The 19,110-nt window shown below is 47.2% G+C and overlaps 8 protein-coding genes across 8 annotated transcripts; 5 read left to right on the top strand and 3 right to left on the bottom strand.

Moving 5' to 3' along the window:
• Window positions 1–218: 218 nt before the first annotated feature.
• LACBIDRAFT_318664 (uncharacterized protein) lies at window positions 219–2,365 on the top strand (the record flags this gene model as incomplete). The annotated part of the gene is made up of 9 exons (XM_001879834.1): window positions 219–596; window positions 670–746; window positions 816–837; window positions 889–1,104; window positions 1,153–1,270; window positions 1,322–1,485; window positions 1,545–1,746; window positions 1,804–2,242; window positions 2,293–2,365. The coding sequence occupies 9 exons, from the start codon at window positions 219–221 to the stop codon at window positions 2,363–2,365; spliced, it is 1,689 nt and encodes a 562-aa protein (XP_001879869.1).
• Window positions 2,366–2,817: 452 nt separating this feature from the next.
• LACBIDRAFT_318663 (uncharacterized protein) lies at window positions 2,818–5,195 on the top strand (the record flags this gene model as incomplete). The annotated part of the gene is made up of 12 exons (XM_001879833.1): window positions 2,818–2,861; window positions 2,910–3,064; window positions 3,116–3,137; window positions 3,186–3,205; window positions 3,257–3,315; window positions 3,367–3,579; window positions 3,632–3,757; window positions 3,814–4,337; window positions 4,389–4,544; window positions 4,599–4,723; window positions 4,780–5,106; window positions 5,170–5,195. The coding sequence occupies 12 exons, from the start codon at window positions 2,818–2,820 to the stop codon at window positions 5,193–5,195; spliced, it is 1,797 nt and encodes a 598-aa protein (XP_001879868.1).
• An 87-nt stretch (window positions 5,196–5,282) lies between these two features.
• On the top strand, window positions 5,283–5,507 carry LACBIDRAFT_318662 (uncharacterized protein; the record flags this gene model as incomplete). Its single annotated transcript, XM_001879832.1, has 1 exon — window positions 5,283–5,507. One exon carries the CDS (start codon window positions 5,283–5,285, stop codon window positions 5,505–5,507), a length of 225 nt encoding a protein of 74 aa, XP_001879867.1.
• Window positions 5,508–7,285: 1,778 nt separating this feature from the next.
• LACBIDRAFT_318661 (uncharacterized protein) lies at window positions 7,286–8,591 on the top strand (the record flags this gene model as incomplete). The annotated part of the gene is made up of 7 exons (XM_001879831.1): window positions 7,286–7,440; window positions 7,497–7,547; window positions 7,606–7,634; window positions 7,696–7,706; window positions 7,766–7,848; window positions 7,956–8,101; window positions 8,152–8,591. 7 exons carry the CDS (start codon window positions 7,286–7,288, stop codon window positions 8,589–8,591), a joined length of 915 nt encoding a protein of 304 aa, XP_001879866.1.
• A 410-nt stretch (window positions 8,592–9,001) lies between these two features.
• On the bottom strand, window positions 9,002–10,231 carry LACBIDRAFT_325931 (uncharacterized protein; the record flags this gene model as incomplete). The annotated part of the gene is made up of 4 exons (XM_001879578.1): window positions 9,002–9,049; window positions 9,368–9,457; window positions 9,908–10,036; window positions 10,109–10,231. 4 exons carry the CDS (start codon window positions 10,229–10,231, stop codon window positions 9,002–9,004), a joined length of 390 nt encoding a protein of 129 aa, XP_001879613.1.
• A 1,153-nt stretch (window positions 10,232–11,384) lies between these two features.
• On the top strand, window positions 11,385–13,350 carry LACBIDRAFT_248705 (uncharacterized protein; the record flags this gene model as incomplete). The annotated part of the gene is made up of 13 exons (XM_001879830.1): window positions 11,385–11,639; window positions 11,704–11,816; window positions 11,869–12,228; window positions 12,276–12,301; window positions 12,355–12,409; window positions 12,463–12,507; window positions 12,555–12,606; window positions 12,666–12,756; window positions 12,810–12,886; window positions 12,935–12,959; window positions 12,994–13,091; window positions 13,150–13,249; window positions 13,310–13,350. The coding sequence occupies 13 exons, from the start codon at window positions 11,385–11,387 to the stop codon at window positions 13,348–13,350; spliced, it is 1,338 nt and encodes a 445-aa protein (XP_001879865.1).
• Window positions 13,351–13,471: 121 nt separating this feature from the next.
• LACBIDRAFT_385738 (exocyst complex component sec5) lies at window positions 13,472–17,297 on the bottom strand. The gene is made up of 16 exons (XM_001879577.1): window positions 17,198–17,297; window positions 17,060–17,135; window positions 16,888–17,001; window positions 16,804–16,829; window positions 16,547–16,744; window positions 16,405–16,485; window positions 16,208–16,353; window positions 15,891–16,141; window positions 15,708–15,826; window positions 15,343–15,644; window positions 14,938–15,292; window positions 14,525–14,886; window positions 14,355–14,471; window positions 14,161–14,302; window positions 13,935–14,113; window positions 13,472–13,883 (listed from the first exon to the last, which is right to left on the bottom strand). Exons 2-16 carry the CDS (start codon window positions 17,131–17,133, stop codon window positions 13,584–13,586), a joined length of 2,766 nt encoding a protein of 921 aa, XP_001879612.1. The 5' UTR covers window positions 17,134–17,135; window positions 17,198–17,297; the 3' UTR covers window positions 13,472–13,583.
• A 211-nt stretch (window positions 17,298–17,508) lies between these two features.
• Window positions 17,509–19,012, bottom strand: LACBIDRAFT_248952 (fatty acid-2 hydroxylase; the record flags this gene model as incomplete). The annotated part of the gene is made up of 8 exons (XM_001879576.1): window positions 17,509–17,552; window positions 17,613–17,710; window positions 17,769–17,796; window positions 17,850–17,971; window positions 18,035–18,366; window positions 18,432–18,513; window positions 18,567–18,687; window positions 18,754–19,012. 8 exons carry the CDS (start codon window positions 19,010–19,012, stop codon window positions 17,509–17,511), a joined length of 1,086 nt encoding a protein of 361 aa, XP_001879611.1.
• Window positions 19,013–19,110: the final 98 nt, after the last annotated feature.

Raw genomic sequence — 19,110 nt, 5'->3', positions numbered from 1 at the left:
GGATCGTAAGGTTCAGAGTAGTCCTGTGAAAAAAGGGGAACAAGTACAACAGTGGGTGTTTTGCCGCCGTTTGGCACTAAAAAGAGCCTGTAATTGGCACGTGACGACATAGGAGACTGAGTTTACGGACGCGACAGTTCTTTCTCATCTTCACTCTCACTCCGACAGGAAGAGGTGCAACGCTCTGAGTCAGGGAAACTGAGAAACCAGTGTCAAGGATGCCTAAGCGACGCCGAACTTCGGACCCAGACTCAGAGGGAGATGGGAGCGATTTTGAGGGGTCAAAGTCTGGCGAGGATTCGGACTTTCAAGACGCGTCTTTCAGCAAGAAAACGAAGAAGAGGGTCAAAAAGCAGCACGTGAAGAAGAAGGGCGTCGTCAGACCACGCTCCGTAGACGTGGACGAAGTGGACACGGATATCCAGATCCATATATCTACTCATTCTAAATCAACTCACATTATCAGCTCACCAGGGCCAATGCGCGTCGCTCTTCTTCGCTGGTATCGAACTGTGCATGATACTCGTCGCATGCCCTGGCGAAAGCCTTACAATCCTTCTTGTGGTGCGGAAGAACGCGCACAAAGGGCCTATGAGGTGAGTTGGCTTATGTTCCCTGTAATCCTAGAGAGGAACGCTGAATGTCTCGTCTGAAATAACACTCGACTAGGTTTGGGTATCGGAGATCATGTTGCAACAAACACAAGTCGCGACAGTTATACCTTACTACACTCGCTGGATGGAGAAGTGCGTTCATCTGTAGTGCAGTCAAGCACCAATGCGATACGGATCTTCAACTAATCTTGAATTCCATAGGTATCCCACTATACGCCACCTCGTTGGTCTATTCCCTTCGCAAATTCTGTTTGAGTCTGACGGCGCTGGCTAGGCATCCGCGAACGTCGACCAAGTCAATGCGCTTTGGAAAGGTTTAGGATATTATAGTAGGGCAAGTCGGTTACTTGCTGGTGCTCAAAAGGCCATACAAAAATATGGGGGAAGATTGCCCGACAATGCGAAGGAGATGGAGGCCAATATACCTGGAATCGGCCGATATAGTGCGGGTGCTATTTGTTCGATTGCCTATGGCGAGAAAGTTCCTGTTGTAAGCGTCTTAATATACTTTCATGTCTGAACTGACTTTGACGTGTAGTTAGATGGTAATGTTCACCGTCTTCTGAGCAGGGTCCTTGCTCTTCATGCGCCCCCAAAAGCTAAGTCAACCCTCGACATACTCTGGGACGCGGCAACTGTTATGGTGCAAATTGAAGGTAGATTGGTTGACATCTAATTTCGTGAAACGTGTTAGAAATCAGTTTCAGAGGCCGATACCACGTCGCCACCCCAGTACGCAGGCGACATCAATCAAGCGTTAATCGAGCTGGGGAGCACAGTTTGTAAGGTTCGCGATCCCGAGTGCGGAACCTGTCCGATTCAAAATTGGTGCTCAGCATACCAGAATTCGGAACCCAAGGAGAGTGCAAAGGTCCGCTCCCTTCTCGTCGTAATGTCTTCAACGTTTTCGTTAACGGTGTGGGCGGGTAGGAGGACAACACCCATATGGTGGACATAGAAGATATTTGCGGCTTGTGTGAACCGCTTACCGGCGCCGGGGTAATGTCCTACCCTATGAAGACTGAACGTAAGAAAGCCAGAGAGGAATTAGACATCGTCAATGTGGTAGAATGGCGACCAATCCAGAATTCTGATGAAAGATGGTTTTTGTTTAGGAGGCGACCAAGCACAGGTAGGACCTTTTTCATCTAATAATCTGATGTATAGAGGTGATATTCATCATGACCAGGGCTTTTAGCAGGTCTCTATGAATTTCCTACCTCTCCCGCGGTATCGAAGCCCATCAGTCATGATGCGCTCAAGCACATCCCGTACAACTTGATTTCTCAGGTTGTCCAGGATGCAAGAGTCTTTCCTCTCAGCACTCATGCCCAAAAGAGCGGAGAAGATCTTGAGGATGACTGTGAGGATCTTCACCTTCGCATATCGAAAATAAAAGTTGCCGGCGACGTGGTCCACCTTTTCTCACATGTGAAGAAGACATACAGGGCGCAATGGGTTCTCCTAGAGGGTGGCTCGACGCCACCTACCCTGAAATCAAATTTAGAGGTGGAGATACCAATTAAAAAGTCCGGAAAGCGGAAAACTTCGCCCGCGACAGGCGGCCCCGATACGGAATCGCCTGCACATGCAATGTGGGTACTTTTAGATGATGTCGCTGATGTCAAGTACGTCGATTTCTCTCTCGCTCATATAACTACATAGTTGACTTATTTAGTATGGGAACTGGGGTCGCTAAAGTGTGGAACTTAACACAAGCGTTGTGGGGAAAGAATATCGACAGAGATTGATCTGACGCTGTTGGAATACTTTTGGCGTTCTGTCAGGTTTTTACCCTCTTGATTGTATATAGTCTTACCAACAGTAACCAACGTGGCCGGCCCTTTTTTTTCAGCCGGATTCACAAGTAGATTGGATACACCGTGAAAGAGTCGGCTCCCCCTTGCTGCCTAAGGCCTTCCCTATTGAGTACTTATAATTTGTTAAGAAATCTTCAATGCTTGGTACCTAGTCCCAGTTTGTTGGTGCCAATCAACTTGTTTACTTAAGTACTTGAGCTTGACTACAGGTTTGCTCCAGGTAGAAGCTTGAAGGGTCCCGGGACTCTCGGACCTTTCAGTGCGGTCATGTGACCAACCACATTTGTTTGCTGTCGTGGTTTGAGCGCTTACTATATGGGTCATCAATCCACACTCGACACGTTGTTTTCTTCTTTGCTCTCTCTATCCTGTGTACGGTCCGAATGGCCGAAAACGGCTTCACAATCGAAAGGAATGGCACGTTCTAGTGAGTTTCAATTGGTGTTACCAAGGCTACCTCTAACTTTTGTTTCAGTTCAATTCTCAATGTTCACAAGGATGCATCGCAGGCAGAAATCAACGAACGGCACAGGGCTCTTTCCCTGATCTTTCACCCAGACAGGCAGCAGGACGAGGCTGCGAAGGAGACAGCCACCCGTGAGTTTCTCAAAATTCAAAAAGCATACCAGGGTGTGTTCAATTGCTTCCCATCCAACAAAAGTTCGGCTCATTTTTTTTCAGTTTTGTCGGACCCTTTTCTTCGGTGAGAATACGCAACGTACGTTTCGCTCACTTGGCTCATGTCGGGTAGACTGGTCTACGATACATTAGGTATTTACCAAGTGTTCGGCATCGATCTACATTGACTCATCATCTTGGCAGGTGAAAGAGGGCTTGCTATCAGCTGGCCGGAGGAACTACAGACGAAACCTACAGAAGAGGTTGGGAGTGTTACGTATTTTGGACGTTCAATTTATCTGAATTATACTCAGATTCGGCATACCCTCACGAGCACTATTTTGGAACTTGACCGGAAGCAGAAAAGAGACTTGATCCTACCGCGGGGGAAAGTCGCTTGTAGTATATTGGCTGGGTCTTTGTTTTCGGCCGACGTTGGATCAGCTTCCGACAAATGGACCACAAGCCTTTCAAAACGGATACGAGGAGTCCACTTCGTTCCAATCAGTGTAAGCCACAATGTTCAGGTTTGCATTCAAGTCCAATTACCTTCAAAGATCAATCTGACCAACGGGATAGAAAAAAATCAACGAAAAGACCTCCGTTGGATTTGAGGCTCGCGCTACCTTCACAGGAAACAAAGCCGCATCCCCCGATTACCTGGGTACCGTCCGCCACCAATGGTCGCCACGGATAGAATCAGTGGTTCGTTTTGTTTCATGACTGCCTCTGAATCAAGGCCTGATATTGCTCCTCTACAGGCAAATTTGAGTTTTCTCTATCCACACGTGACAAAGGTTGAAACTACCTACCGTGACGAGGATAACACACTGAAAGTCAAGGGCGTGGTTGCTTCAAACTATCATTTGGTACCCCCAGCTCTGACTGTCTCCTTTTCTCGGAAACTGTTTCGCTCAGGTCCTGAAAGAGGTAAAATTACTCTTCACTTAGGCCGCAAGTTCCCTTCGCTTGCCTTGATGTATTTGTCGCCACCCTCCATAAATTTATCAACACTTGTGCGCCAGAAACAAAGTCTTCCTTCCATCTCAGGGTTTCAATATAGAGCGATTGAAAAAGCTTTTGGAATCTCTTTCATGGGCATTCTTCCGAAATTGTCAGCATCTGCTGCCGTTACATTTACAGAGCTGTCAACCAGAATTCGAGTGGCACTCGAATACGGGCTAGAGGGCTTATCATGGTCGTTTTCTGCACAATGGTCGGGTGACGCAGTTGGGGTCAGTGCGAGCACTGTAATACAAGCTACTGCCATTTTGTTGCAACTGGAGTTAGTGAAGTCTTTTCTCCTGCTCTATGTCGCCTTTAATGATGATCCCAGCTTCTCGTACCTTGAACAGCAATTATCATTGCCAATCATATTGTCAACGGAATTCAATGCATTCATTGCTTGGGGTACCATCATCTTACCAACAGCTTGCGCTTTGTTGGGACATCATTTCCTAATTATACCAGGTCGTCGCCTTCGGCGGCTTGCGTAAGTTCTTTTGATCATGATTCTACCAGGATCTTAATGCTTATAAAATCTTAGGAAAATTCAAGCCGCACATAAAATTTTCGAGGAAGATTCGGATTCAAGAAAAGAGAGAAACGCGGTTGAAAACTTGCTGAAAGATTCGGCGGGTAGGAGCGCTCGCGTGGAAAGGGGCAAGGAAGGTATGACCATGGAAATTGCCAGTCCTGTTTTCTTTGCCCTGAACCGTTTAATTAAGGTCTCGTCATCGAAGAAGCCATGTATGGTGCAGCAGAGGCAGACGAAGCTGCACGCAACTTGTCTCTCAATGTGACTACACCTGTACAGGCTCTTGTTCGCAAATCGCAGCTCTACATTCCCGGTGGTACCAAGGTATCGGACCGGAATTTCGATCATCCGATTCTCATCCCTTTTCTAATTCACACATTCTGCCAGTCTGTTTTACAGGGCTTCAGTGACCCTGCGCCTTTCACTTCAAAATCCTTGCGCGTTCGCTATCTTTTCCGTGGCCGCATACACTATGCAGACATTCCGGACAATGTCCCCGTCGTGCTGCCGTTGGCAGGTTCGTTTGACCACATGTGTTCCGTCACTCGGAAATTAACTGCAATTTGAACGACGAAAACAGAACACGAACTGGAAAAGTGCACCTAGTAACTTCCCTTCGCCACGGCCTTACAGTCAAATTTTCAGTCGCACAAAAAGATGAGTGACTTGCAGGATTTTCAACAAAGTTTCTTTATGTTGCCCGAAGTAGACGAGACCGTGGCGCTTTGCAAGGCCGAACGGATACGTGTTCTTGTCGAACCTCAGTATTATGCTTCTGTAAAGGGACCCACACGACGCTTTCTTGTACAGTCGGACCGAGTAGGGGAATTCCGAACGGTCGCCATGAGCGTGTCCTTACTACCGGCCTATCAAAGGAATGACCCTAGCGTCAGAAAAAAAGTCCTAAACAAGTCCTAAAAGCATCTGAAATAGCTAGCGCTATCGGAGGGTACTTCCGCCTTAATGAAAAGTTTACAAAGAGACTTTATTGACCACGAAAAAAAAACAGAAAAGCCAAAGAAGGAAATTTGCTCACTGAGTCTTTCTCACCGAATTATTATTAGAGTCAAACAAGCAAAGACACACAAAACCAATCACTTCCAAGTTCGCAAAGACCCATTCACCTTTTGCCATCCTTCCTTGCCAGCCTAAAAAAAAGCCAGTAACTGATGTACACATTACCGCGCTTTTCACATCTACGCGGAATCGCGTTGAGCCAAGCTGGCATTCGGCAACACCTTATGTAAGTGCGTCAACAAGCTCGACTTACCTACACCTCTAGCCTTCCTCCGTCCCCTCACATCGATTACCACATCAATAACATCTCATACTTACTTACTCCCTTGAAAGCCTCTGCTCGGATCTACAAACTTGATTTCCTATATATACAAATTTAGATGAGGACGTTCTATTTGCGTATAACTAAACGAATTGCCTCACGCTTCCGCGGCTACGAGTTTTCTGAAGTCGACCCAATCAAGCTGAGCCGCCAGCGTCGTGACGTCACGCGTCAACAAAGCTGCATGAAAGACGCTGTAAATATTTGGCTTCAAACCCTTCAAACTTCACTGCTCCACCCTTAAAAACCCCTCGTGAAAAGTGTCGCTTTCGCACGTCTGGCGGCCTTTGCCATTTGGAATCGATCGCGAAACTCATGGTTGTCACGCATGATCACCCTAACATGGTGGCAATGGACAGGAATTCTGCTGACTTATGCATATGGCAATCAGAATTGATCACTGGCAATTGTCGGCTTACCACCACGCAACGGTAGACCATCCCCCCATTCTGACAGGCGTCTCAGCATTCCTTATTTCTTTCGGCTGCATTCTGGAGAATTAGAAACCATGCGAATATCCGCCGGTAGATAGTTCATTCCTGCTGATGCTGTTATGCTATTACACATTGACATTTTCATCCAGACGTTGTTGCATAATTAATGGCACATGCACAAACCTTTACGACAATAATCAAGCTCGAGGGCCGAAAGCGGACAGTCCATACTGTAGCTCCAGTGTTATGTACTCCACCCTAAACACGACCTTGGAATAATGTCCGTCCACAAGCCGAATCCACTCAACATTGGATGCATACAAATCACAGTGTTGAGCCTCAAAATACGTGATCGAGTAGCCTCCAAATCTTAAAACGTTCCGTGGTGGTGGGTCTCAGATTGAGTCCATAACACGGAGCGTTCGGTGATTGTGTCCCACATGACTCTCCACTTCGACTGGCAACGATGCCATCGATCTCATGCTACTTTTCATCTGAATCGACGCTTAACAATTTATGCTTCAAACGCCATTTGGATCTGTTTTCATGGAGATCACAATCTCAGATAGCCTGTGATATGATAAAGTTAAAGTCAGCGATCATCTCGATGCTACGGAACAAGTATGATTTCGCTTCGAACTTCTCCACTCCGTTCTGCAAGCGACCGACACGTCTCAAAAACAGGTTGCTGCCGTGAGAACGCATGGAATCCGGCTTACGTTTGAATCCTTGGGCCTTAGATCTCGAAGGTATCGCACATAACAACTCAATGCAAACTCAAAAAAACATTTTGGGATTAAAAAATCTGCTGCTCGGTTAGCCCTGCTGTTCCGGAAAACTAGTATATAATGTGACCACAGTTTGGCAACATGACCCCAGTCGCACTTCTTCCCATCCCACCAAACTCTCAGTGGCTCATCACGATGCAGCGTCCCACCTTGCACAATGTACGCATTCGTTCGACCCGAGATGCTTTGCAAGTCTTCCACGGCGTCGCTTGCAACCGATTGCCGTTGATTACTCGACGCTTGGACGCTGAAGAGCGAAGGGCCATCGTTCCTGGGAATGTATATGTATGGTGAGTCTATTCCAGTAAAAAATCTGCCGTGGCGCTCCTACACATAGGTCCACTAGGGAAGAGCGGGGGGCGAACACAGAGCCTACAGGACTTGGCATGGAGCGTTGGTAAGTGGGCTTCTGAAATAATCCAAGGTGGCCGCATTCATGTGCTCTCCTCTTCCAGGACCGATGGAATGGGATGGGGTCCAAGTCGTACGTAACGCCGTGTTGCCAGCGTCGATCATGTGTTAAATAATTTCTTTCAACTGATCAGGGGTTCGAGACGTACGTCCTTCCTTTCTAACAGCTTCTGAGACCCGCGTTGAACATATTAAATATACCAGGAATTCTTATTTTATCACCAAAAAGAGTCAGATATGAGTGACGACCTCGTCAACCCTGTAACGCCGTGGGCGCAGATGATGCGGTCAGTAGTGTTTCTATTTTTTTTTGCCAGCCGCTCGGCGTTATAATTTGTTTCTCCTTCTTTCTGCAATCTCGGAGATTGGCCGTCTAATAATTTTTATCTTGCAGACCGGCCAGACAATCAGGGAGGCCTTACGCTGCATTAGATCCTCGACCGCTTCCTGAGTCGGAACGACTGATCAAACAAACCTACAGCGTTCACGTTTCTTTACCAGCTGATCGTCCAAGGGGTATTATCCGCAAGTGGCATTTAAGTAGGCGGGGCAATCTATTTTCTAAGACACGCTTTGACCGTCATCCCTAGCCGCATACTTTAGTCAACAAAGGCTCGAAGAGCTCAACACAATTGATAATATCAGGGGCGTTGGTGATGTTGTTGTACCCGACGGTTGGTTCAGAAGCGCTCGCGCTGGAAAGGCGAGGCGGGATAGCCGCGCTCACGCAAACAATCCTCAGCCCGCTGAGAGTCCAACTCAACCTTCCTCACCCACATTTGATACTATCCGCTCCACGCCGTCGAATAACCAGCACAAATATTCGTCAGGTTCACACCACAAATCAACGGCGCCGACCTCACCATCGGCGTATTCCAGCACCGCCTCTTCCTCTTCAGCTCAGAACAAAAGTCCTCAAGGGCACCCGCGCTCTCCAGCTCAATTGGTCCCGCTCGAATATCTCCAATCCATTTCGGGTCCCCCGCGCGATCCTAACGACGAGCTGCTGCTACGGAAGTTCTTCTCGTAGTCTTTGAGCAGCCCCAACACCTCAAAACCGCTGATCGCTATGTGCAAAAAGAGGCGGAAATAACGACTGGCCACCATCATCATATGTACACAAAAGCAACCACGCTCAAGAAGCATAACGTCAGGATCAGGATCCTGACTTTTCTCGTGATCATAAAAGTAGAAATGGCATTTCATCTCAAGTGCTCGTGGATCGATCACCGCTTAATTTCATCTCGTTTAACATGGACTTTGCTAATGCTCCTACTCCTTTTTTCCTATTAACTCATCTGTATCTACTTATAGGCACTCCGCATCATCCTTGTATAAATTGCACGTTAATGTCACATGAGGGGTCAATGTTCCGATCTGTATACAATAGTAAAAGCCGACATATGGAGGATGCCTGAGTTTCCCTTCTCAGAATGTTAGTTAGAAGGGAAGATAGTGCCCTGGTTCGGAGTTACGCTTCTGCTCGAGCTATGTGTAATTTCAATTCAAATGCTTGGATAACTCAACAAATTTGATCAAATCTTCGTTCATTGACAAGCAACTGTGCAATGCCCCGTGGAAGATACGCCTTTAACAATGAAATATAGATATACCGATGTTCTAATATGTAAAGCAGTTTGCTGAGAGTAAAAACGCTCCAGATGCTCACGGTCATATTCAAGTACTTTTAAGTTGCATGCAATCGCAACTCAACCTTACTCGCAGTCCGCGGTGAAATTTCGCATCGCTCCTATCTACCTGATCAATAAACATTGCAGTTCGCCCCGAAAAAATCGCCGCGCCTACCCTCCTTGAGGGCCGAGGCCAAATCGATACCGTGACTTCTCCGCGATGACCAGAAAACCTGGCAAGGAGATTATCGATGTCGCCGATGACCTGGGATACAAAGTAGATCAAGCTCATTTCAGAATGTTCCTTGGGTTCACAAAGCAAATTTAAAAGCCAAAAGGCCGGGAAAATGAGTCACGTTCCCAGCATGCTCCTTATGACAACTTGTTCTTTTAAACCTCATGGTAGGCAAAATATTGAAAAAAACAACGGAGGGCGAAAATGAGATGAAAAGAGAATAAATAAATAGGAAACAAAGGGAAATAGCAGAGAACAGTACGAAACATAATAAATGTGGGACACCAGAAGCGTCCGAAAGGGCGTCATGACATTGACTGTCTTCCAGTACTCCGAAGGCTGCAGGTGAAGAGAGCGAAAAAAGAATTAAACACACGCACAACCGAGGGAGACAAGAAAATCGAGGCAATTGTCCATGAGGAATTTGTTTTCCAGTCGGCTGACAGAAGACGGGAGTTATGTTTACTGCCGGCGACATACCTGGAATGGAAATGTTGAATCGAGGATGGGAACAGGCAAGGTTGTCAATGCGAGGGTCGGGATCACAAGATTCTTGGGATCCTCTTTCCCGTCCCAGGACATCAACAATTGAAATGCAATTATCCAGCACTTAATGGAGGAAACTTAAAGTCTTCGCAGTTACCGGAAAAATGAGAATTTCGGTGAATATTCTCGACTCACCTGCCACATCACGATGCACAATCGCTCATCTCCGGTCGTCGGGTAAGTAGGCACATATTGACGTTTAAAATTTAAACGCTGACTCTTGGCGGAAGTTTTGAAATCCAGGGCATTTTGGAGCATTTTGAATGCTTAAAACTAGAGCTTCCGAAAGCTCGCAAGAGTCGCAATGTTAGTGAAATTTCATGTTTTGCGACTCGCAGATTGAATATGCGTGGCTATGGCGAGTAGTAGACATTTTGGAGACGATCTTTCTTCGGCCAATCTTAAGGGTGAGAGGACGCCTCAAAGTGGAATTTGGCGGTCGCGTGCGCTTACTCGATATTCTAGAAGGTGAACACAATTGATGCCGTACTTTTTACTGTCCATTCAGAAGGACCAAGGGCTGGAGAAATACCGTTTTCGATCCATTTTTCGAATTCTGCCAACCAGCATCATTTTGCGAAGACCGTTAAACTCCGTTAAGCTGATGTCGGTGCAATTGAATTTTCACCCCCGCCACCTATAGGTGACCTAGACCTCAGGTACGCGAAGGTAAAACGTTCGGGGGTTGACCTTGTTTGATTCACAAGTGCGGACCGCTAGTAGGTGCGTAGATCAGGGTGGGAGCACCGTCCCGGTACAGTTGAATTCCCTTTGAGAAGTTGGTTTTAAAACATCCTTGAAGGAGTTCGGCGGTGGTACCTGTTAAGCATGTCAAAGGCTCACGGGATTTTTAAGCAGACGAATCGACGATAAGCGTGCACTGCAGACCACGTCTCATGATCCGATAAGTACAAGACGACCGAAAGGAACGAACTGTGAGACCGGTCATTGGGTAATATCTTGGGCGTTTTACACGATGAAAGTCACTTGATCTTCATAGTTCGCAGCGCTAGAAATCCATAACACTGCGTGTTATCTGCGTCAACTGCCAGCCAATCGCCGCGGAGCCTATGTATGGACCTATGGTGGCAGGGTCGAGAACGAGGGGGACTTCGTCTTCCTCACTCGGATTTCCGGTACGGATAGTAGTGAGGCCAATTTATCATGACACTGGCAGTGACTGGGCGAAAAATATGTATTGGGGAGTTGCTATTCCTAAGGGTCAAATGGAAGGCTGAGTTGTTTGTCGTCGTCGAGGGGACTCGGAGTCAGTGCAAAGTTGAAATTTGGAATGTAAGTAGTTGGGGGTTTAGCTAACAGAGAACAAAAATAATTATTGCAAGTAAGTATTTCGCAACTCGTGTTGGTATCATATGAACAATCTCTAAACAGTTTGTAAATCCATGGAAATATGCCCGACCCGACGAATACGAAGCCCAACGCCTCTCTAGAAACGAAGCCTAGAGGCGCAAATAGGTCGACCAAGGTCGCTGGCAAGCTCAAAGTCCTACCAGAGCAGCCCGAACATCTTCCAGTTATCAGCACGAAGAGTACTGGGGAGGTTTCGCGAATCAAAGATCATCCTGAAAGTCCTGGGACTGCTGGAGACAGTGATGATGGCGATATTGACGAAAATGAAGATTCGCAGTCGCAGGAGGATATCGAGGTGCATATCTTCTTTGAAATCATGCATCACTCTTTGCTCATGCGTGCTTCTGTGCCTATTACAGGTTTACAACCAGATCTCACTGATTCCTGACGGTACAGCTCGACGGGACGCATTGAAGTTGACCAAAAAGAAAGCGAAGTCTTTGCCACGGGTTACGGCTTACGCCACGGCGAGGTAACTGTCTCCACCACGATTCAACCTAGGTTGGGCTGACTGGGATCCTCAGCTCCTACCGGATGCAGGACCTCATGAAGTTTTTCAATGCTAGACGAAACGCATACCACACAAATCCCAAGCTGATCGACGAAGTCATATATACCCCATACATCTATGACCCGCCGTCCAACCCCCACGAAAGCCGACCATCCCGAGCCGGCCCCCATGCACCAGTAGGAGACCTTCTGGGCATACCAGAGCTGGCAGAAGATCAGCCACAGGACAACAGCGAGGAAAGACCTGTAAAGCAGAGAAAGCGGAGCAAATTCGACACAACTGCAACGGAGGCAGAGATTTTCTTATTTGACTACGGTACTGTCGTTATATGGGGGATGACAGAACAACAAGAGAGACGATTCCTTTCTTCAATGTGCGTATAATGGATAATTTAATGCACAAAGTTAAACGTATTTTCAGAAAACGTTTCGAAGTGGATAAACTTGGTATGGCACTTCTCTTCTGAACATCATTTTTGCCGTAACTTACAGGAACTCAGCTCCTGAAGATATCGAAATGGAGGACCTCAATTATTATTATGCGAACTACAGTCGGTTTGTCTGTGTATTCGAAACCTCATCTACCGCTAACTTGGTTCCACTCCTAGGATCTATAATGATGTGATCACCCTTCGAAAAGGGTCTAGTTACATGTACGTTATCGGGAGGCTTTTTCCGCATAACACTCATGTTATATCAGGACGAAACTCTCCCTGTCGCATGCTCTCTCACAATCAGTTAAAATTTCACTAGTAATGAGACCCATCTATCATCATAAATCCACGCTGACTCCATGCTTTCCGATTCGCAGTTTGAAGACCTGATATCGTCAACCATCGAAGAAACGAAAGATATTCCAGAAGTCATCAGCGAAACAGGAAAAATTGGAATGCCTCACAAAGGTGACATGCTCTCTCCACGACCCTGAAACTTTTGAAATGAATCGGGGCCGCAGAAATCATGCAACAGATTGGTCAATTGTTCCTTCTTCGAACAAATATCAACTCCGTTGGGTCGGTTCTCGATTCTCCAGTAAGGCCATCCATGCTTCTGCGCTCCCGCTCTGACATGCCTTTACAGGAGGTCTTTTGGGCACGCTTACCAGGTTTAATCGATGGCTTATTTGGGCTTACGCGTAGTTTGGCAGAGTTACCCCGATCTTCAACCCTTGTATGACGCAGCTCGGAGTTACCTCGAAATTCCGCAGAGAATCAACCTCCTCAATACACGTGTCGAGGTTGGTCCTATCAATCCCCTTCGCCTCGAGTACCCTTCTTCTGAGTCCCTATGTCTAGGTTCTCCAGGATATGCTGCAGCTGCTGAAAGAGTCCGTCTCAAGTAAACATGCCGAACGCCTTGAACAGATCGTCATCGCCTTGATTGCCATCGAAATTGGTGGGTTTGTTTTTAGACGTTCTATCCCTCGGTCTTACGCTAATCCACTGATGCTATCAGTTTTGGGAATAGTGACGATCCTTGTTGATTTGATGGCCTGAACATAGCCGTTTATACCCCCCATCGTATAATTAAATTGTAACTTATTTTGACATAACATCGGACTTACTCTGACTCGAGCGTAGAGAACCCGCAATTTGCTGAACAAGCAGCTGGAACACGTCCCTCCATATGACACTAGTTGTCTGATTTGCTATTATGTCTACATGGGTATGAAAGTTAATAAATAATCCTGGTTACAATACAAAGCCCTTTTGCCAAAACGGTCGTTACTCTACACCTTTCCAGTGTTACTACTGCGGCCCGCATCCTTATCCCGTCTAGAACCTGAGGGCGTGCTGCGGCTGGTGCTCGACTTTGTTTGCCTAAAGCATAGAAACTCGATCCCGGTCGCGCGGCGTGTTTCAGCAAGTGTCTTCTTAACACCGTCCAAATTGGCCTGTAGGTTTTCATCTCCTGGACGCCGCGCGTACGCTTGTGAGATTTTATTGTAAAGATCAGATAGGGTTCGTGCAGCGGCGGGTGTGACATATCGCCCCAATGTTTGATGCATGAATTCAATTTCAAGGGTCGCCTAATTGCAGGGTAAGAAACGACTTAACCGGATGATTGAAACAAAAGTCACCCTCAACATCCCGCCCATTCCAAACCGTTTCACTTGACGGAAACATGAAAGAGCCTCGTTGGCAAGTTCCTCCACAAGGGCATTCAATGCTCTGTCCAACAAGGGTTCGGCCACCCTACATATCTGGGCATGTGTGCTAACCAGATACATCAGGGTCTCATACATGTAGGGGCGGATTTCTGAGGAAGAATCAGTCGAGTTCCATGAGGAAAGGGCGAGTACAGACCTGTCGGGTGGGGCGTTTCGTACCAATTCATCTGGGGATCGAGAATTCCGCCACGGACAATGTCCGTGACGATCTTTGCTCTTGGTTTTACGTAGCCTTCAAAGAGGGTTTTGTCCAACTCTTTCACAACAGTCATCAAGGTCTGATGAGAAAAGAATAAGCATAAGTTTCCTTGTCCGATAATGATACTGTACCTGTCTGTCGTCCATCATGGACACATTCAAAGCAACTTCTAACTGTGCGAGCATGCTGGGAATGATGGCGTTTGCGAGATGGCCAAAGTTAGATATCACCAGTAGCATCCTGATATCCTGGATATGTGTTAGCAAGCTTTCTTGCGATTCCAAGAGTGGAGCTTTCATACCCCATCGGTAACATCTAATAGATCCAGCGTATTGGGTTCGTTGGATTTTATGACTGCCAAAGGGGGTTGCTTCCCGGTGATAACTGGCGATTCGTCGGAAGCCAACAGAACCAGCCCATCGAGGAAAGCGTAGAGGGCGTCCAAGAACGCCTTGGTAATCTTTGACACGAACGCTTGCGGAACCGGGTTTTGTTTCAGAGGTTTAGACAAAGATGTCGCAGAGATATCAACTCCGCCAGCAATCTTGAAAGCCGCAGTGGTGAGGTGTCGCTGGAAGAGTTCAATCTGCGACAGATAATGCGTGGCGAACAAATCAGAGGGGCCGGCAATCCACGCCTCGACGTGGTGAAAGATGCTCGCGTCTATGGGACCACTGGAAACACGGTCTTACAGGTAGAGGAATCGCGGCTTACCTCTTAACCACGAGCCGATGAGAACATCCTCGAATCTCCACTTGGCACTCTCCAAAAGATTTCTAAGACCGGACGCGGCTTCATTGGATATTTCCATTGCGTTCAATTCATTGACGGTCTCGTGAACCTCGGCGAGAATCTTAATCAGGTAATGGGCCGTTGAGATGGAATGAGAATTCTTCGGAAGAAGGGGAAGTGGAGTGTTGTTATTGGATCCGCTGGGGGAAGTCATGACGGCCATATCCGAAAGGTTGAAAAATTGTGAGATCAGAGATATGTAAAGCTTCACGATGTCCAAGGTCATTGTGCGGCATTGTGACGGACTCCTACGCGTGCCGTTAGGAGAGTTGGTGGGCTAAAGGGCTTTGAATGAGCGACAATAACGAGGGGGCAGACTTCACAAACCTTCTTGAATTTTCCGTCCATGAAACTTTTCGAGATCTTCCAAAAACTTGGAATAGAAGACATCATAATCTCCGATACATTCTTGATCAGATCATGGATGGCCAACCAGACTGGTTCTCCAGGCGATTGAGCTGGGTGGACGGTGTCAGAACTCGACTCTCTTCGGCGGCCGTAGTAGAAAGAAAATGCGCACCGACGGCGGCATCGCTTTCCTTGGCCTCCAGCCCAAGTACAGCCGTCTGTAACTGGGCTGCTAATGATGCGGTCAATGCGGCAGAGTCCGAGGCGTCTGGGTTCGTCTTCTGGATGATTGCTGTCTCATGAATGTGAGACTATGTGGGAAATATTTACTCTCTGTGTCATACCTTCGATGGAACGGACGGCAGCCTGGTATGCCTGATTCATTTGATCCATTATCTGTTTATGATGGCTGTCGAAATACAGCCAGACGGGATCATCATTTAGCTGAAGTTCCATTAGAATCCTAAATGGAAAAAAAAGGTCAGCTGCAGAAAGTAAAAAGCCAGCAGCCCAAAAGAAACACGTACTCAAGCGTTTTCTCTTGTTCCTCCACGCTTCGCGCAGGATCTTGAAGCTGAGAAACTAGAACATTTCGCATCTCGCCCATGGCTTTCTCCACGCTGTTCCACACCTTATCAAGGACCCGCTTTTGCTGCTGTTCGGCGGCTAGCGTCGCCGGCCCATCTTTGTTATTGCCAATGGGGAGTAATTGTCCCGGACGCGTCTCCAGCATATATTTTCCTTTCTTGTAATCTCGCAGGGCCATTTCGTATCGTCCCTAATTGCAACATTAGGTGTCAGGGGTTGTCTTTATTTAAATCAAGGTGAGTCGTGTGACACATACCGCTTCGATCGACTCGATGATGAAGCTTGGGAGATTAAAGAAAAACTTTGAGCGTTCAAATACGCCGAGGGTGGTCCGGAGCTTCTGTGCCTTGGAAGCGTTCTCCAACACGGGAAGGAAAACTTGGTTAGCTTTCTGAGTGGCCTCTGAAAATCCTATTCAGCTGTGTCTCATGAATTGGAGAGAGTAATACACACGCTTAAGGTGGTCTCTCAGAGGCTTTGAGGCGTAATCTGTTTCCGTCGATAGAATCCCTTCCTTCATTTCTGTATATAGTGCTGAGGAAAGAGCAAAAATCAACACACGCAACGCATAACAATCCATCCATGGAATTCGTACCATCCGTTGACGCCTTTACAGCCACAAAACGATCAAAATTGTCCTCGACTAGAATCCTCAGTGCTTCAGAACGCGCTTCGATGGAGTTCTGGAGGTGCGCAATGCCTCTCGCAAGATCTTGATACGTCGCATTGGGATGCACTGCCGAGAGAAACACTTTCGGGTCGAACGACTTGGATGTTAGAAGAACGGCGGCCTCTGCGTAGTATATCCATTTAGTCGCTTCCGTGGCATTCAGACGATCAAGGGAACCATACTGGATTCCATGTCCATTTCTCTCACTCTATCAGAAAGAGCCAGTTAAAAGTCAAACCCCCGGAGTATGATTCAATATAACGCACTTGACAGCACTCCCTATACCCAATGGATCTCCTTCTGCATCATTGTTGCTCGAGGGACTAAGCAAGGCACCAGCCACCGAGTCTTCGAGGTCATGATCGACTTCCTCCCACTGCCTGCATTTGCGATGGTCAACAACAACCGTTCATGTCTCAATATGGCGTAGGGGCGTACGTGGGGTTGAGTGTGCCGATTTTGTAAGCTTTGAGCAATGCAGCCTCGTCAATGTCGAAGTTTAACCTCGGCATTCCTGTTGTACCACACACCCAATGTTAGTACCACTACAGCCACGATACGAAAGACTCGGAGAACCTGAAACGCGCCCCCACAAGTCTTATTGGAGCCAATGCGCTGAGAGTGTTGTTCGCGACGTCTAGGATGAAAGTTAGAGCTCAGAGGCCGGCCAAGTAACGATGGAGTTCAATCTCGAGTCTATATTTGGTTCTGTGCGTTCTCGAGTGAAGTCATCGAAATAAGTATATAAATCCACAATTACTCCGCCCGTACAAGTACTTCATAACAAATAAACCCCAGAGAACGTATATATTAAGCTCGAAGAGTATAGATGGGGTGTGTGTTCAGTCCATAAATCCGTGAGTCAAGTCGAACACAAGGCATATGTTTTACACCTTGAGGACAGTATTGAAAGCAATGTCCCAGATTTTGCCTTACGAAAAGAAAGTCAGTCTTCTGCTCTTTCAGTGAGGAGGGGAGACCGGCGGCTTACTGGTAACACCAAACCCGAGCTCAAAGTTTTTGTAGTGATGCGCAAGATGGTATTTTTTCATGTCTTTCATGTACTGCGGAAGCCTCGTATGGTGTAGCCTAAGTTTGGGAGAAGAAGATCAGAGATGAACCTTACTAGTAAGGAGCTATAACCTACGCATAGTGCATGCAGTCGTACAGGATATCTGAGCAATGGCCTGATGAGCACAGCGCGACTAAAAACGATGGACGAACTCACAAAAGGTGAAAGCACCGGCGATAATGCCGTTTGAGACTGATGCGGGGAAGATAACATATGCGAGCTGGGTGAAGGGAAACTGTAGAATAGTAAAAAGGGTCGGAGGCATTACCAGCCGCAGACTATGTAGTAGGAAACAAGTCAGCCCAAGGCTCGCCAACGCAAACCAGAACATAACAACGCACCGGTCCATAGGCAAATAATGGTGGATCCCATGCATCAAGAAATGCAGCGTCAGAAACGCGGGTTTATCAGGAAGATATTCATCAATATGAAATAAGAACCGATGCATCCCATACTCCAGCATAGTCCAGATAACATTCCCAGCCAAAAAGCACAGCCCAGTTTTCACAAACGAGTCCGTCGGGATTGTGCCAAGCTGAGATAGCGGCAGCGTAGGATTCGAGAAGAAACCAGGTAGAGGTCCGGTAAATTGGAAAACGGACCGCAGAAACAGGTATATTGCGATCGGGGCCCAGAATATGGGCACCACGTACCACACTGTGCGCGTCGCCATCTATTTATTGCTTTTGGTCAGTGACGAAAATAAAGGGAGAAGGTGATCCGACACGTCGTCCTCACCTCTAGTATATCCGGACCAAACAAACGCGCTGGCTCAGGAAGGTGACGGGGTTGATGGACCTGCTGCAGATAGTATGATTTACTAATAAGTGGTTCAAAATTTAGAAGGCAGGAAAACACGTCACAGCGACACACCTAAAGTTCGCATTCCACATCTGCATGAAGAGGGGTTTGCGGAGGTCAAGGAACTGGTTTTTCTCATAATCCCTCGCAGAATCCGTGTCATCTGGATGAAAATCATCCGTAGCTTCCCAATCTAATTGTAGGGGTGAAGTCAGCTTCCAAAGGCTGTTCGAATAACCGGTGGGTATGACGGACGGACCTTCTCGAACTATAGACTCCTCCGCTCCTATTCTTCCAATAAGATATTCCTCCAACATCTCATAAGCAGACTCAGAGTGCACATGCTCGTCCTCATCTCGCATAGCATCACCAACGTCCTTCCCAGCGTGGTTGAGAATCAAGTCGTCACCGCCTGGGTGGTCGTTGAGGAACCCAGAGACGTCGTAGACTTTGCCAGCGCGAGATATCCAGCAGCTGGACGCATTGGAATGCGACGCCACGTCTTCCACCGTGTACATGCGAATTCGTTTTGACATGGCGTAGGACGGAGATGGTTATAGGAAGTCTCGCCACTTTTATTAGCTTAGAAACTTTCATATCAAGGTCACGTGATCAC

This window comes from Laccaria bicolor, genomic scaffold, assembly GCF_000143565.1.
Source record: "Laccaria bicolor S238N-H82 LACBIscaffold_9 genomic scaffold, whole genome shotgun sequence".
Lineage (NCBI taxonomy): Eukaryota > Fungi > Basidiomycota > Agaricomycetes > Agaricales > Hydnangiaceae > Laccaria > Laccaria bicolor.
This window is presented reverse-complemented; position numbering and strand designations above follow the sequence as displayed.